Source organism: Lynx rufus, unplaced genomic scaffold (assembly GCF_022079265.1).
Source record: "Lynx rufus isolate CCGP_SWC_20201006 ecotype Redwood Valley unplaced genomic scaffold, mLynRuf1.p SCAF_12, whole genome shotgun sequence".
Classification (NCBI taxonomy): Eukaryota; Metazoa; Chordata; class Mammalia; order Carnivora; family Felidae; genus Lynx; species Lynx rufus.
The window spans coordinates 8,233,676-8,251,611 of record NW_025814826.1 but is presented as its reverse complement, the minus strand read 5'-3'; the positions used below and the strand labels follow the sequence as shown (position 1 = coordinate 8,251,611).

At 43.3% G+C, this 17,936-nt stretch overlaps 1 protein-coding gene across 3 annotated transcripts in view; it reads right to left on the bottom strand.

Annotated features, from left to right (window-relative positions):
• RGS20 (regulator of G protein signaling 20) overlaps positions 1 to 16,335 on the bottom strand; it is an 87,014-nt gene extending 70,679 nt beyond the window's left edge. For all 3 annotated transcript variants that reach the window (XM_047073723.1, XM_047073724.1, XM_047073725.1), the window contains exon 1: positions 16,171 to 16,335. In XM_047073723.1, the coding sequence (XP_046929679.1) occupies positions 16,171 to 16,335 (165 nt within the window). The remainder of the gene's footprint in view (positions 1 to 16,170) is intronic.
• Between the last annotated feature and the right edge of the window lie 1,601 nt (positions 16,336 to 17,936).

Here is a 17,936-nt window from a genome sequence, read left to right as displayed (position 1 = left end):
GTGCAAGCAGGGGAGGGGCAGAGGGAAAGGGAGAGACAATCTGAAACAGGCTCCAGGCTCCGGGCCGTCAGCACAGAGCCCGATGCGGGGCTTGAACCCACGAACTGTGAGGTCGTGACCTGAGCCAAAGTTGGATGCTTAATAGACTGAGCCACCCACGTGCCACCAAAGTCTCGTTTTTCTTAAGTTGTCTGTATATAAAAGTTTCCAACACTGCCATCATTTGAATCCTAACATTTCCCCTGGGCTCGGTTGCTCCACTAAGGTGCTTAGTGGAAAGAAGGGAGAAGAGAGGTGAAAGCACAGAGCAGGGGAAAGGCCGTAGTTGGAGGAAGGGGTGGCAGTCAGGAGAGGGAGGTTCTACCAGCCCTTTCCCTTGTGACTTTGAATAAGTCTGTGCTCATCTGGGCTGTACTTTCTTTTTCTGTACAGAGAGGTTTAGTGAAGATGGTCTCTAACAGCTGATTTCTGGGTTCCGTGTGCGTGCCCTTTTCTGACACATAATCACTTTGCATTGTCCTCTCTTGGGACTCCCTTCCCAACACACGTAAACGTGTACACACAACACACACACACACACACACACAACCGTGTACCTTAGAGCAGAGAAGCAGAGCAGAATCCAGAGGGAGTTCTGGAGCCAGCATGCCTCCCCAGGCGAACGCTTTTCAGCATCCCCACTGTGACTCCCCCAGCTCGCTTAATTAAATTACAGCATCCTCCCGAACAGTTTCTGCCTTGGAGTTTGCACAGCGTCTGAGTCCACTCTGATCTGCTGCCCCCCCCCCCCCCCACAGAAACACTGATCTTTCTAAGAGGCAAATACAGTCATGTTACTCCCCTCCCTCTAACCATTCACTGGTTCCTCATTTCTCTATAGGTCCTAATATGGCATGTAGACCTTTTGTGATTTGATCCGTACTCTGTTTACTTACCCACTTTTCTTTCTCACTATCACTTTGTACTCAAAGCTCCAATCATGTTAAAGTTCCCCAGTTCCTAAAATCCCCTTGTTCATTCTCATTCCCGGTATAAATTCTCCTTCTGCTGAATCCTTACCCATTCTTTTTTTTCTTTTTTCTTTTTAATATGAAATTTATTGTCAAATTGGTTTCCATACAACACCCAGTGCTCATCCCAACAGGTGCCCTCCTCAGTACCCATCACCTACCCACCCCTCCTTCCCACCCCCCATCAACCCTCAGTTCTCAGTTTTTAAGAGTCTCTTATGTTTTGGCTCTCTCCCTCTCTAACCTTTCTTCTTCTTTTTTTTTTTCCTCCTCCCCCGTGGTCTTCTGGTAAGTTTCTCAAGATCCACAAATGAGTGAAAATATATGGTATCTGTCTTTCTCTGACTGACTTATTTCACTTAGCATAACACTCTCCGGTTCCATCCACGTTGCTACAAAAGGCCAGATTTCATTCTTTCTCATTGCCACGTAGTACTCCATTGTGTATATAAACCACAATTTCTTTATCCATTCATCGGTTGATGGACATTTAGGCTCTTTCCATAATTTGGCTATTGTTGAGAGTGCTGCTCTAAACATTGGGGTACAAGTGCCCCTATGCATCACTACTCCTGTATCCCTTGGGTAAATTCCTAGCAGTGCTATTGCTGGGTCATAGGGTAGGTCTATTTTGAATTTTCTGAGGAACCTCCACACTGTTTTCCAGAGCGGCTGCACCAGTTTGCATTCCCACCAACAGTGCAAGAGCCTTACCCATTCCTAATCTGCTCCTCATCTTCTCTCCCAGGGCAGTCTCCTACTTAGCCTTCAAATCTCAGCTTAGGTGCCGTTTCCTCCAGGAAGCTCTCCCAGGTTGGGTTAGCTGCCCGTATGCTTGCTCTTATCGCAGCATTTCCTGCACTGAATTGTGATAGTCTGTGAGGGTCAGGACTTTGCCTTGTTCAAACCCGTGTCTCAAAAAAACCTAAAGCCGTTCTGAGACATAATGGGTGTTCAATCAATATTTGTTAAACGAATGAACTTAGAAATGACACGATCTAAACAACCTATCTCAAATCTTCGTAAACCGCAATAGATGAGAAATAGCAGGATAGAAGCGGCCACAGTTCCATGCGCAAGCCTCCAGGGCATGGGGCTTATTAAAATGGGTGTTAGGAGAAGGAGTGATGCAAAAGGGAACACAGGCAGGTCTTTCTTAAGGAGCCTGGCCTCCGTGTCCCAGGCCACGGTCCCAGGCCAGACCCACCGATTTCACGCTGACGGAGCGCAAAAACCAACAACCAAGATGGCAAGAACAAAGGAAGACACTGTTCGCCTCAAAGTGGAAATTTGTGACAGGGCCCAGGAAGTCTGCCTGGGCCTTGTAGCTCTTCCAGTGGTTTCTAATAAACCAAGCTTTGTGTGAGTCTCACTGAGGCTGCACAGGGCCCCGTCCCAAGGCTCGTTCTCTCTCTGCTGGCCCGGCTGCCTGGCCTGGCTGCTGGGAGAACTTGTTAGCCATCATTGATTTCTTTGAGTTGGACTCCACTGGATTGGATTGCTTTGCTGTGCATTTTAAAAGGGGTGTTTTTCTTGAGGCTGGAAGTTGGCACTGACTTGAAATTACAGAGTTTGAGACCATTCAGGATCCATAACTATCATTAATGTGCTTCACAGCACATGAGATTCTAACGATGGTCTTTTTTTTTTAATTTTTTTTTTTTAACGTTTATTTATTTTTGAGACAGAGAGAGACAGAGCATGAACGGGGGAGGGTCAGAGAGAGAGAGGGAGACACAGAATCTGAAACAGGCTCCAGGCTCTGAGCTGTCAGCACAGAGCCTGACGCGGGGCTCGAACTCACGGACCGCGAGATCATGACCTGAACCGAAGTCGGCCGCTCAACCGACTGAGCCACCCAGGCGCCCCCTAACGATGGTCTTAAAGAGGTAGAGAAAACTCAGTGTTTCACCCATGTGGTGGGAACAGAGTAGGGAAATAACACATTTCTATCTACTAATCAATCAACAAATCAGCATTGACTGGGCTCTTACCATGTGCCCAGTACGTGTGGGGCTCTGCCCATGGATGGGAATAATGAAGTTAACAACTGTTGTGGGGGAAACTGGGTGCAAATCAAACATGCAGGTCCCAGGGGTTCCTCAGGACAGCAGCGCGGGACCAATGGGAAGCCTGGACCCGTGGGTGCAGATTGTGTTTTAAAATTCAAAGTACTGATTAAAAAAAAAAAACTAATAAAATTATGTATGAGAGGTAACATTGTCTTGATTTTATAGATGAAAACTAAGACTCAGAGAATTAAACCCGACGTGGACCCGAATTCGAAAACCAGTTCTCGCCATGACAAAGACATTGCTCTTATGTCATCATACTGCCCGGTTTGTACCTGCGTACCAAAAAGATGCACCTAGCTGAACTTTTGCAGTTGGGATAAAGGATGCCTTCAAGCACTCAGACTTCCTTTATTTCCAACGCAGTGTTAGGTTTTACTGGATGGCAATCCTGCAATGCCGTAACGTCCAGCAGATGTCAGCATTTACCATTCTTTGACTCCCTCGGGTCTTGGCGTTTGCAAAGTTTTAGGGCTCAAGAGCCTGTCTTGCTCTTGGGCTCCCCAAAATTGCTGTTGCATCTGGGCGCGAGGTGGGGAGCTGTGTGCCAAGAGGGTGCAGCCGAGCGCCGAGTCTTGACTCCGTGAGAAGGCATTTGAAACTGTCACGAGCCTTCATTTTTTTTCTCCTCTCTTTTGTGATTTCATGTTTCTAAAAACCAGCTCATTTCTTTTCTTTTTTTTTTTTTTAAAGATGTTTATTTATTTTGAGAGAGAGAGTGAGAGCGCATGCTGTGCGAGTTGGGGAGGGAGAATCTCAAGCAGGCAGCGCGGAGTCCGATATGGGGCTCGATCCCATGACCCTGGGATCATGACCTGAGCTGAAATCAAAGAGTCAGAGGCTCAAGTGACTGAGCCACCCAGGCGCCCGAAAACCAGCTCATTTCTGATGGATGAGCCAAGGAGACTTCTAACCTGGCCTTTGGCCAAGGCTGCACAGAGAGAGAGGAGGCTCTCGAAGTGCCAAGAGGACGCCGGGAATGCCGCGGCGTCTCTGTAATCAGCAGCAGCAGCCGGTGCCAGATGCAGCTGGGATTTGGCCCAGCCTGGAGTGTGGCTTCTGAGAAGGGGCCAGAAATAGCCCCAAACGCCAAGGTTTCTCTTCTGCTCAGCTTTTAGATGCCTCAGGTTACACCCCTGCAAGGTCTTCCTGTGGCCCTAACCTTAGAATGCCTTACAGATTTGGTGAGAAGGAACAATCTATTAAATATATTTACATCTAAGTGCAAATGAATTTGAACTTTAATTTTTTTTTTTTTTCTAGTGAGAAAAACCAGGCCAGACTGAGAAAATGAGTTGCCTCAGGTATGCCTGGAAATGTGAGAGAAGCGTCTCGGGAAGGGGAGAGGGGAGAGTGAGAATGGCAAACTTCCCTGATCTCCCAGTCTGTGCCTGGGAGACCTTCTTTGGCTTCCTGTCTCCCACACTCTCCGCCTCTTCACCTTGCCCATCTCAAGTGCTGTAAAGAATGCACAAAAGGCAATGATTGGTTCCCCAAAGCCTGGACTCCCTCAGGGGCCACCACAAGGTGGAAAATGCTGGCTTTCTTTTCCAAAATTGCAACTCTGGGACAGGGGAAGCTTACCGACCTAATGACACCAGTAAGTTGTTGGAAATAGTCGGTTTGCCGCTATTTTAAAGAAAAGACAAACACAGAAAGAAGGAAGCAAGAGTGCCTGGCTTTTATTTGCTAACCGTGTATGCTTATTGTTCAATCCGGCCACCTTTCTCTGTAACGAACGTGTCTACACAATTAAGTGCATGTCCTCTTTGGATGCTGCTGATGGTAACAAAGCTCTCTCCTTGACTGAAAACTGAAAACAATATACCCTTCAGAACATGTGACATTCTGGGCAAATGGTCACAGATGAAAGTCTTAAATAAACGGGGCTCGGTCCAACTTGCAGAAGCAGAGAGAGCAGATTCATCACAGAATGGAGAAATGTGGTGTGAAATTGGTAATATCAAATGCTTTGATCATTTCTGTCTAGTAATGTTTTATTCATTCCATTTGGTCCTTTCTGCTTAACCATTCTTACATAACCTCGAGCAGCCTTTAATGATAATTTGTAGGTAAAATTATTCACGTAGCAGTGTGTCTGGGCTATTAGACACACTGGACCTGAACTGGATCAATCTGGCCTGACTCAAGGGAGCACAGAAGGTCACATCAAACCTCACCATCCACCATGTCTGGTGGGGGAAAGGGTTTGTCTGGGACTAGGCTCCAGTCGCTGGGGGAGCCCACCCACAGATCTTTGCTAAATAGGGGATAAACAGAGGAGATGTGTGGTGCTGAACTGTCTTTCTAGCACCTTCCACAGACTCCTAGGCTCAGGTTCCTGAGCGGCCGGGCTCCTGCCTTCCTGCTGTCTCTTTTTATCTTCTGGTCGCACACAGTCTGAAAAGTTCGTTACCAAAATGCGTTGAGACTATGCTTATGATATTTTAGTTCACGTTTAGGTCTTATTTCAAATAAAAGCCCTTGGAATGGTCTATCCGTTGAAAATGAAGCCTTACAATTTTTAGTGCTGAGAATTCAAAATTCTATAAGCAAAATATATATTCATATGGAAAAACATATTTGGTTACATCATTGATGTCAGATTCAATTACTTATGTACTCTGCAATTTGGGTTTCGTTATTGAATATTTGAAATCTATTCCAACAGTCACTGCGTGGCTTAAACTGAATATTGTCTGTCAGCATATTTGCTTCATTTAAAAATTCCTTTTCTCGGTCTTTTTAAATGCAGTAACTGTGAAACCATTCTACCAAAGTTTCTAACATAAATAGCCAGATGACACAAACCTGATCTGAATTGCTTTTACCCACAGAATAGAGATACATGGTTCAGACAGAACCTATAACAACAAGTTTACAATCAAACGTTCCCAGTAAAGTTCACCTACATCTCTACCTTGCAAGAAGGCAAAACTTTAATGTAAATTTCCTAAGATATTTGCAGTGATTTTATGGTTTTGTGAAGGCTGGCTTGATTTTCTTTTATTTGTTTACTACACCCAATGTGGGGGTTGAACTCACAACCCTTAGGTCAAGAGTCACGTGCTCTTCTGAGCCAGCCAGGCGCCCCAAGGCTGGCTTGGTTTTGACAGGAAAGCCAACAACATGATTTTATGAGATCCTTTGAATAGGGAAAATGAGTCTTAGATATCTTTTTTTCCTAACCATTAATTTAAAATCTGAGCATTGGGGCACCTGGGTGGCTCAGTCGGTTGGGCGGCCGACTTCGGCTCAGGTCAAGATCTCACGGTCTGTGAGTTTGAGCCCCGTGTTGGGCTCTGTGCTGACAGCTCAGAGCCTGGAGCCCGTTTCAGATTCTGTGTCTCCCTCTCTCTGACCCTCCCCTGTTCATGCTCTGTCTCTCTCTGTCTCAAAAATAAATAAACGTTAAAAAAATTAAAAAAAAAAATCTGAGCATTTATGAGATTTGGGGGGGGGGGAGGGGGGAAGCCCAAACAGTATGAGGCCAACCAGGGCAGTATGTTTTTTTAGACTTCCAGACAGGATCTTTTGCCATTTTTAAAGATTTTTCTGAAAGGTCAGTTGTGCTATCCAGTGGATGTCTGAACCGTGTGCTAACAGCTCCCACTGTGGTATAAATAGATACATGGAAAGTTGTATTTGTGTATTTATGAGTCTATTTGTTGCTTAATTTCAAAGGGTAAATTCTAACCTCCAGGCTTTGAGATGAAATCTTTTTATTATGTGTATTTTCAAATAAAACCCGGAGCGAATATACTCGTGAACTCTCGTATGTATCACTCAGTATTAGCATTATTGCCAATTCTGCTTCATCGTTCCCCCTGACTCCCCACTTCCCCAGTCATTTTGAAGGAAGTTGAAGGTCACATGTCTTTCTTCTGAAACCATTTCCGCTTGCCTCTTAAAGGATTTTTTTTTTTTTTTTTAAGCATAACCAGTCTCTTCTGACTTCCTTTTACTGGACGTGAGGAGTAGGACCCATGTTTCCGATCTCCCTTCCTCTTGTATCTGTGAATCCAAATGGAATTGTAAGCCCCTTCCCCCGTTTGTGTCTCCTTTTTTAAAATTTTTTTTTCAACGTTTATTTATTTTTGGGACACAGAGAGACAGAGCATGAACGGGGGAGGGGCAGAGAGAGAGGGAGACACAGAATCGGAAACAGGCTCCAGGCTCTGAGCCATCAGCCCAGAGCCCAACGCGGGGCTCGAACTCCCGGACCGCGAGATCGTGACCTGGCTGAAGTCGGACGCTTAACCGACTGCGCCACCGAGGCGCCCCTCCTTTTTATAATATAACCAAACTTTTAAACAATAACCACCTTTTGCAGTCACTTTTTACATCGAATACCTCCATCTGAGGGACCGTTTCAATAATTACCATCAATCCTTCCCAACCGGGACTGCCCCATATTTGAATTCTTATTTTGCCCTCATTTATCATGGCTCTGAAACATATTTCCACGTGATTTGTGCAGGAAGTGTGGCTGTGTCAGAACCCATACACTTGCCTCTCTTAAAATCTCTCTCTCTCTCTCTCTCTCGAGCGAGCGAGCAAGGGCAGGAATGACACTGGCTTGGGACATAAAGTTTCTTTCTTCAAAGCTCTCCTGCTGTAAATCAGTTTGTCTTCAGTTATTTAGTGCTTCAGAGATTTATAAGATCTATAAGATTTCCAAGAAGAGGAGCGCTGTTAGTGCTCGATTAGGACTCTGTGGTGGTGCCACAGTACCCTGGAAGTTAAGACGTTTCCTGCCAAGTGAAATAAGTGAGAGAAATAAAGATACCATATGATTTCATTCATATCTGGAATTTAAGAAAAACAAATAAGCAAAGAGAGAGGGGGGGGGCAAACCAAGAAACAGACTCTTAACTATAGAGAACAAACTGGTCCCCAGAGGGGAGGTGGTGGGGGTTGCTGGGGGAAACAGGTGATGGGGATTAAGGAGGGCCCTTGGGATGAGCACCGGGTGTGGTCCGGAAGTGGCGAATCGCTATATTGTGCACCTGACGCTAATATTACACTGTATGTTAACTAACTGGAATTTAAACAAAAACTTAGAAAGAAAAGAAGCATTGGGGAATTCCGGGACACCTCCAGGGAACAGGGACTTACTACTGCACGTCGTCCCCCGCGCTGAGTGTTGTGTGAATCATAGCGCCCAGGAAGCCACCCAGAGGCATCAGTTTTAGAATCACCACCCCATTCATTTGTGTTTTCAGGAACTCTAGGTTTCCATTCTCAAGAACAAAAGCAAACTTGGGCTACATGAGAAAACTACCTAATGCCAGATATCCTTTAACCCATTCTCATTCAGAAAAACTTCCGAAGAGCAAAGAAATACCTTAAAATACTATTGATCTTTGCCAAAACAAATCACTTTGCAGCACCAGTGGAGATGTTGGCCTCTGAAAATATAATCCAATGGCAAAAACCTAATTTAAAAAAATTTGTTTTTATATTTATTTATTTTTGAGAGACAGAGAAACAGACCACAAGTGGGGGAGGGGCAGAGAGAGAGGGAGACACAGAATGTGAAGCAGGCTCCAGGCTCTGAGCCATCAGCACAGAGCCCGACGCAGGGCTCGAACCCACGAACTGTGAGATTATGACCTGAGCTGAAGTCGGACACTCGACTGACTGAGCCACCCAGGCACCCCCAAAAACCTAATTTTTAATGTAAAACCCTCAAAGACAATTATTTAAGTGTCTAAGTAAATGGCAAACATGACCAAAACTTGTATTTAAAATTTTTATCTGAAACTTTGAAGAATAGAACTCATGTGGATTTTTCTGGTACATTGTTATTTTCAGAATAGAAGAATCTTTAGTTTTGGGACACCTGGGTGGCTCAGTCAGTTAGGCATCCGACTTCAGCTCAGGTCATGATCTATCTCACAGTCGGTGTTTTTGAGCCCCGCGTCAGACTCTGTGTCTCCCTCTCTCTCTCTGCCCCTCCCCTGCTCACGCTCTGTCTCTCTCTCTCAAAAATAAATAAATATTAGAAAAATTTTTAGAAAAATCTTTAGTTCCAGTGTGGAAAATAAAACGTTGGGTGTTAGTAAGCAAGCACTTGGTTTGTAGATATTCCCACTGGAGGGAAGAGTCGCATTTTCTCAGAAGCCTCCTTTATGATAATTCATGAAAAGTAATTAATGGCTGGTTTTTAACTTCAGAGGATTGGCTTTTCGAAATCAATTGAAAAGCACAGATACATATTATACATTCTTTCATGTATGTATGCATATGTACATATTTTTAAAAAATATACATGCTTTTCTGAAGTAAAAGGAATGCCGTACTCCTTTTGTAGTCATCCAAGTTTTCTCTTACAAGTGGGGCCAAGTGGGAGGTGTGGTGGGAATGGTGAGGCCTCTCAGTACCTGGGTCATCTCTGTGATGTAATGTAAACCTCCTTTGCGATCACATTGGCCACGTGCCCAGCTCTGATCAGGGTGAACGTGGATGGAAGTAATGACATTCACCTCCCTCAGAGGGAGTTAAGCTTCCTTTCCCACTCTCCCTTTCCTAAGTATGCCTGGAGAGTGACTTTGGACCCACTACGTGACAGAGCCACCAAGATGGAAGCAGTGTGAGTCCGGGGTCACTGGGTAGAGTCTGACCTACCCCAAACTGTGGCATGACTGAAAAATATGCTTTTATTGTTAAGTCACTGAGATTTGAGGGGTGTAGTTGTTACTGCAGCATGAACTGGCCTACCCGACTGATACAGACTGAGTTGTCTGAGTTGGGCTGTTTGCACTAAAGATCTAATATTTCGTGGGATGCCTGGGCGGCTCAGTCGGTTAAGCGGCCGACTTCGGCTCAGGTCATGATCTCGCGGTTTGTGGGTTTGAGCCCGCATCGGGCTCTGTGCCGACAGCTCAGAGCCTGGAGCCTGCTTCAGATTCTGTGCTCCCTCTCTCTCTGCCCCTCCCCTGCTCACGCTCTGTCTCTGTCTCTCAAAAATGAATAAACGTTAAAAACAATTTTTTAAAAATCTAATATTTTGTGTCTGGTGTTTTTGTCAGCCAAGTGGAAACATTTATTTATTTGTGAAAACATTTCTTAAATTTTATGAAAATTATATGAGGGATTTTAGCAGTTACTTTTTGCCATTCACTTTGGAATCGATCACTGTTTCACTTCTTACTTTGGAAGGCATGAGCTGGTGGTCTCTTAGATCTTCATCAAGGTAAGAGAGAGTCCAAATGAGCCACATAAGCCAAACTCTGGGATGATAACCATACGCTTTAGGATAAGCTGAAATGTTATTTGACTTTATTTTTGTTTGGCTCTTAATGTGACACGATTGCCCTGGGTTCCGTGAGCTAGTAATTGAGGAACTTTTTCACCTTTCCGAAGACTACACCCATGGGCTTCCTTAAGGTCCTCATCAAAGGAAGGCAATACACAGATGGCTCATGGAAAGCCCTGAACCTGGAGTCTGGTGAGCCATCCCGCCTTTGAGTTAAAGACAGTCATGCTCGTGGTGAGCATAGCATAATGTATAAAATTGTCAAATCAGTATGCGGTACACCTGAAACTAATATAACATTGTACTTCAACTATACTTCAATAATAATAATAATAACAATAATAATAATACTTTGCTATACTCATCTAGAGACCCCCTATAATAGGTTCTGGAGGATTGCCAATTAACATTTGCATGCGAACTATAGAAGATATAATCACAACAACGTGCTTCCAAATGAACCTTTTTCTCAAGAGGTTTGTGAACATCTTAAGTGTTAAACTAATTACTACAGGAGTCTTTTCAGAGGGCTGTCAAAAAAAAAAAAAAAAAAAAAAGAACTAATTTTATCCCTACCGAACTTACTCTTTCACAAATGGAGGCAGGACAAAATAATTTTGTCTTCTGAGTACATTCATGTTGAGGTATTGGATACTAGAAGCATAATTCTTTTTTACTAAGATTTTTTTTTCTCTTCTTTTCTGTATCCTTTTCATCACACAAAGCACCATTGTCTTTGTAGCTACCCTTTGGGGCCTTGACATTTATTTTTCTCCTTTCAGTGTATAACGTCTCGAAACAAGTGCTTTGATCAGCTGCTCAGGGGATCACACGTCTGGAACAGGAGGGCACTTAGAAGCCTGTGCTCTTAGAGGCGCATTGATGTTGGAATGATATGAAAAATAATTTCGTGGAGGGGTGCCAGGCTGGCTCAGTCTGTAAGGCATGCGACTCTTGATCTCAAGGTTAAAAAAAAAAAAATTTTGTGGAAGGAACTTTCTTGTCTAAGCTCCGACCATTTTCATTACTGAAGAGGGATGCCTACACATATACACACATAAATCTGTATCGATAGATGGATTTGACTTCTTGCCAGTGTGGCTTTTTACTTTCTCTCTTTCTCATGTCTGTCACTTAGGAATCGATTAGCCCAGGGGACACCCTACCTTCCACTAGCACTCCTTGTCCTGAATGAAAGAAAGGAAGCAGAAATCCTGATGGAGAAAAATATGATGAAGACAGGTGCGTGATTATAGATGCGGGGGTATGAATTTATTCTGTAGTAAATTAGTGGTGCATGTTGGAGTACTTTAGGCTGAATGCACAAAGAAAACCCTATTAAGAAATCTGGCTTCAGGCCCATGAAATTATGGTCTGCTTTGTAAATCACTGTCAGAAGCCACTGAATTAGTAAAGAAATCAGTACCAAAAAAACCTAGGTTCAAATCACCACTCAGCTGACTTCATACAACGTAACCAACCAGTGTTTCTGAACTTGGGTTCTCATCTCTAAAACAGGTCTAATGACATCAGTGCTACTGACCCAGTGAAATTGGTTCGAAATGAAAAGAACAACCAGAAAAACCACGACGAAACACGCAGGCAGTGCTCTGTGGGTATCCTCAGTCTACCGGCCTTTGGAGGTTTGTTTTCTTTTAACTTTCTATTTTGAAATCATTATAGATTCATAGTAAGTTCCAAAAGAGAACGTGCAAAGTGGTCCCAGGCACTTTTCACTTAGCTTCCCCAATGGAAACTGCATGACTGTTGTATAACATCAAAGCCAGGAAACCCACATTGGTACCATTCGTAGAACTTACTCAGATTTCGCCAGTTTTATAAGCACTCATTTGTGTGTGTGTGCATGAGCGCGCGCGTGTGTGTGTGCACGTACTTCCAAAGAATCTTATCACATCTGTACGTTTCTGTCCCCACCACTAAAATCAGGAGAAAGAACTGTCCCACCCCAAAGTTCCCCCAATCTTTGGCAGCCATGAATTCATTCTCGAACTCTATAATTTCATTTCAAGAATGTTATATAAATGGAATCATACTTTACTCGGCTTTCTGGGATCATTATTTTTTTTCACTCTGCATCATTCCTTTGAGATTGTCTAAGGGACATATATCAATAGTTCATTCCTTTTGTGTATCAACCGTTGATTCTTTTGGTTGTTGTTGGTGCAGGGGTTTCCTTAGTATTCCATAGCATGGATGTACCACAGTCCTTCATTCAACTTTTGAAGGACTTTGGGGATGTTTCTAGTTTTTGGCTGTTCTGAATGAAGCTGCCGTGAGCGTTAGCATACAAGATTTTGTGTCAACATGCGTTTTCATTTCTCTGGGATAAAGGGCCAATAGCGAAATAGGTGGGCCATGTGACGGTTGCATGTTTGGGTTTGAAAGAAACTGCCAAATTGTTTTCCAGACCGGCTGTACCACTGTGCATTCTTACCAGGAATATATGGGTGATCTAGTTTCTCTACATCCTTGCCAGCACTTGTTTTTTTTCAGTTTTTCATTTTAGTCATCCTGATAGGTAGGAAATGATATTTGATTGTGTTTTTAGTTTGTGTTTTCCTTGGGGCTATGATGTTAACTATCTTTTCGTGGGTTTATTTGCCATCTGTATATGCTCTTTAATAAAATGCTAATATTCTAGTTGGATTGTTTGTTATTTTATCCCAGAGTTCTGAGAGTTCTTTACATAGTCTAAACACAAGGCCTTTGTGAGATATACGGTTTGCATATATTTTCTCAAAGTCTGTAGCTTGTCTTTTTATCCTCTTAATTAGGCGTTTTGGCAGAGCAAAAGTCTATTTTTGATATTTTGAGGTTCGACTTATTAATTTTTCCTTTATGGACTATACTTAAAAATTTTTTTTTAACATTTATTTATTTTTGGGGCGCCTGGGTGGCTCAGTCGGTTGAGCGGCCGACTTCGGCTCAGGTCGTGATCTCGCGGTCTGTGAGTTTGAGCCCCGCGTCGGGCTCTGTGCTGACAGCACAGAGCCTAGAGCCTGTTTCGGATTCTGTGTCTCCCTCTCTCTCTGACCTTCCCCTGTTCATGCTCTGTCTCTCTCTGTCTCAAAAATAAATAAACGTTAAAAAAAAAAAATTAAAAAAAATAAACATTTATTTATTTTTGAAAAAAAAATTTTTAACGTTTATTTTTATTTTTGAGACAGAGAGAGACAGAGCACGAACGGGGGAGGGTCAGAGAGAGGGAGACACAGAATCGGAAGCAGGCTCCAGGCTCCAAGCTGTCAGCACAGAGCCGGATGCGGGGCAGGAACCCACGGACCGCAAGATCATGACCTGAGCCGAAGTCGGCCGCTTAACCGACTGAGCCACCCAGGCGCCCCTATTTTTGAAAGACAGAGAAACAGAGCATAAGCGGGGGAGGGGCAGAGAGAGGGGGAGACACAGAATCCGAAGCAGGCTCCAGGCTCCGAGCTGTCAGCACAGAGCCCAACGCGGGGCTCAAACTCACGAACCACGAGATCATGACCTGAGCCGAAGTTGAACACTTAACCGACTGAGCCACCCAGGTACCCCTCTGGACTATACTTCTGATGTCTGAGAACTATGCTTAGCCTTAGGTCACAAAGCTTTACAAAAAATTGTTTTTCCAAGAAGTTTTATAGTTTTCCTTATGGTTGTACTTTTCAAGTCCGTGATGCACTTTGAACTAATTGCTGTTTAAGGTGTGAGGCTTAGGTTTTAGATTTTTTGAATGTTCTTATCAATGGCCTCTAGGCATCTAGACACATTCTAGCCCGTTCTCTCCCTGCCTCCTTTTCTACATTTCTAGACATTATTTCACATTCCATCTCTTTCACTCTTTCATTAGGCCATTTTCAGTTGCTCATACACCATCCTAACTTCTTATTTCCTTAATGATTGAAAGATTGTAATTACGTGGATATCCTCTACCATTGACATAAGTCACGCCGATAATATGATCATATGCTGATACGTTTGTCTTTCCCACTATATTGGAAGTCTGTTGAGAGGAAGGAGCACATCTTTCTCAAAACCTGGCCCAGGTTTTGCAGATCATGTGGATACAGTCATATTTGTAGAATTAAAAGGAGATGAGTTCTACCCTCCTTGTATATGCTGGACGAGGGACGTGTTCACCTATGTGACTGTCTCTATTCAGATGCGACAAAAAAGATGTTTTGAAGAGGCAGAACTGATTGGAGAGAGCAGTAGCATCCCGGCAGGATCACTCCTGACTGCTCACACGTGGGCTGCACGGGCTGGAACCTGTTATGAGGTCAGGATGGCAGCTAGGATTGCCTGGTGTTGGTGGTACATTTGATTCCAGGATGCTGCGGGAAGAGGCTGCTGACTCGCAAATGCTTTTCCAACTCATTTGTCTAGGATTCTGCTTAAAGCGTACCCCTCCATACAATGAGAACTTGGCAATTACATGTGTGTGCGCACCTATGTGTATATCACGTGCACGCACAAAACGTACATTGCTGTTCCCCAGAGTAGCCTCCAAGGTCTACCTTTCAGAAATCTCTTTTGCATTTAGGCTTAGATGCCCATCAGTGAAGGGCTTCTGGCCGGTATATCCATTTCATTTTAGTTTCCTAAAGACCTAGTGCTCAGGTGATAACAGGGGCTTGAAGTTTCACAACATCTGTCTGAAAGCTCAAAAATGAAGGTCAGTACATTTCTACAGAAAAATCTTTTTAATGACTTAGTAAAAAACACCACACTTGGGGCACCCGGGTGGCTCAGTCGGTCGAGCGTCGGACTTCGGCTCAGGTCATGATCACGTGGTTCGTGAGTTCAAGCCCCGCGTCGGGCTCTGTGCTGACAGCTCAGAGCCTGGAGCCTGCTTCGGATTCTGTGTCTCCCTCTCTCTCTTTGCCGCTCCCCCGTTTGTGTTTTCTCTCTCTCTCAAAAATAAACATTTATAAAAACAAACAAGCAAACAAAAACACACAGCACTTTCCTTCGTCTTGTGCCAGTTGGTTAAAATCACATGACTGACGAGAAATCATGATTATGATCAGGATATGAGCCATGGTAAAAGGATAGATACATTTTTTGGTGTTAAAGTATTTGGAGAGGTTTGCGGTAGTACGATTGCAGCATTTAATTCTGAGCTCTGATCATGGGAGGACAGTAACACATACTCATCCCCCTCCACTCTGAATAATCTTTTACGAGATGATTCTATTAATAGTTAAGAGGATTTACAGGCTTAAACTGCAAGGATACACACAACACGGAGCAGGGAAATTGTCACTGTTTGGGGAAATGATGTTATCTATTGATAGACATCCACGCTTCGAAAATTCACCTTAAGAAACTGTGAATTTAGGAAAAACATCCCTTAGCTTCTTAATGTTCTTACGTTCCTGCATTATTTTATCAGTTTTTTCTCAAGCAATTTCTGTAGAAAGTGGTCGATAATTTTTCTTTCATTACTACACGCGATATAATTTTTATTTCGGAGAAAAACATCTAAGCCACAATAGCCACAAAACATTAATAGGCATAAGAAACTATGGCTGAGTTTCCTGCCTTTGAAAACATTACCTCCTGAAACAAACAAATAATAAATAGGTAAGCATTTGTCTTAGTAAAGGGAAGCTGCATAGGTTGGAGAAAACTGGACAGAGAAGTTAATTAATTATCAAGGTTCTAGTTTTTCTCTTGCGGTCGGCTTGAAAACATTTTGATAAATTGTCAATAAGATAGAGTAATAGCTCACTGAGCCAAAGCTTGCTTATGGTTTTATAATCTTTCCAGATAAACCTTTTCCTTGTCAAGAAAGCATCATGGATGGTGGAGATCATCTTACCTTGACGTCACGCACAGCCTCGGGGCTTCCTTCATTTTCCATGGTCTGGTGAATATTTGCATTATATCCCTCAGCCCTAGGCAGGGGCAGAAATTGCTTCCACATAGATGGCCCGGAGAAATGTTTCTGGAGGCACTCTTGGTTGTCTTGGGAAGGACTGGGCATGTTTTTACAGTAAAGCTCCAAATGAGTCCAGCCTGATTTTAACAACACTAGCCCAGGGTCCACTCTATTTCTCTTCGTTTGGCCAATGCTGGGCCATCCGTCAGTCAGCCAGGGAACCTCTGTGGAAAGTTACGCTATTTGAAGCAAAAGGCTTATCTGTTTGGTGGGTCAGCAGTTTATCCACGGTTCTTTAGTGTTCTATTCCAGGTAGAGCCTCCTATTTTGAATGTCTAGGTATGTTAGGACTGCCCCCTACTGGCAGAAACATACTACTAATTCAAATTTAATCTTAAAATTGAAAGAAATGATTTAAGTGATCTATCGCTTAGGATATAATGATAAAATAGATTGCTTCGCCATATTCTGCATTAGTTGTGTGAGACACAGACCAGGGCCTGATAATCTTGTGCTATGCAGTCGAGAGACAGGTGGTCTGCCTTAATCTATGTAGGTTTCTTAAAAGGTCATTTTAGCAGGAGTCAGTTTTGTGGCTAGAAATGTATGCTCAACTCATACCCAAACTGAAGCCCAAGGATTATTACACTTCTTGATTGGTGTCATGTAGGATGAAAGTGATTTTTCTTATGAGGTAACTAGTCATCTAATGATTAAGCCAAGAGTTGGCTTCTAACATCATACTGCACATTTGTAAAGTGTGTAAAGTGTGTAAAATGACCCCAGGGCCCCAGAATTGGTATATGAAACAAACACAATCCCTATAAACATCTTGGCTTCCTTTTTTTTTTCTTTTTGCAGAAATTGATGAATTGATTCTAAACTTCACATGCAGTTGTAAGGGACTTAGAATATCCAAAACAATCTCATAAAAAGAAGAGCAGAGTTGGAGGATTCACATTTCTCAATTTTTTTTAAACATTTATTTATTTTTGAGACAGAGAGAGACAGCATGAACGGGGGAGGGTCAGAGAGAGAGGAAGACACAGAATCCGAAGCAGGCTCCAGGCTCTGAGCTGTCAGCACGGAGCCCTACGCGGGGCTCGAACTCACAGACCGCGAGATCATGACCTGAGCCGAAGTCGGATGCTCCACCGACTGAGCCACCCAGGCGCCCCACACATTTCTCAATTTTAAAACTTACTATAAAGCCACAACAGAGCAACAGAACAGAATTGAGTCTATAGGTAAATCCATACGTCTACGGTCAGTTGGGCTTTGACAAAGTGCCAAAATAATTCAATGGAGGAGAGAATTGTCTTTCCAACAAATGGTGTGGAACCCCTGGACAGCTCCAGGCAGAAGTTTAAGTTGAAGTTCTACCTCACACCACATAAACCATTAACTCAAAATGAATCCTAGACCTACATGTAAGAGCTGAAGCTATAAAACTCATTTTCTTAGAGGAAAATGTAGGGGTAAATCTTCGTGGCCTTGGATTAGGCAAAGCTTGCATAAGTACAACATCAAAACTCAAGGCACGAAAGAAAAAGACCGGTAAACTGGACTTCATCAAAATGGAAAACTTTGATTTTCTAAGAACATCATCAAGAAAGTAAAAAGATAACCCACTAGGAGACAATATAGAAAACCACATATACATAATAAAAGAATTTTATCCAGAAAATATAAAGAGGTCTTCCAAC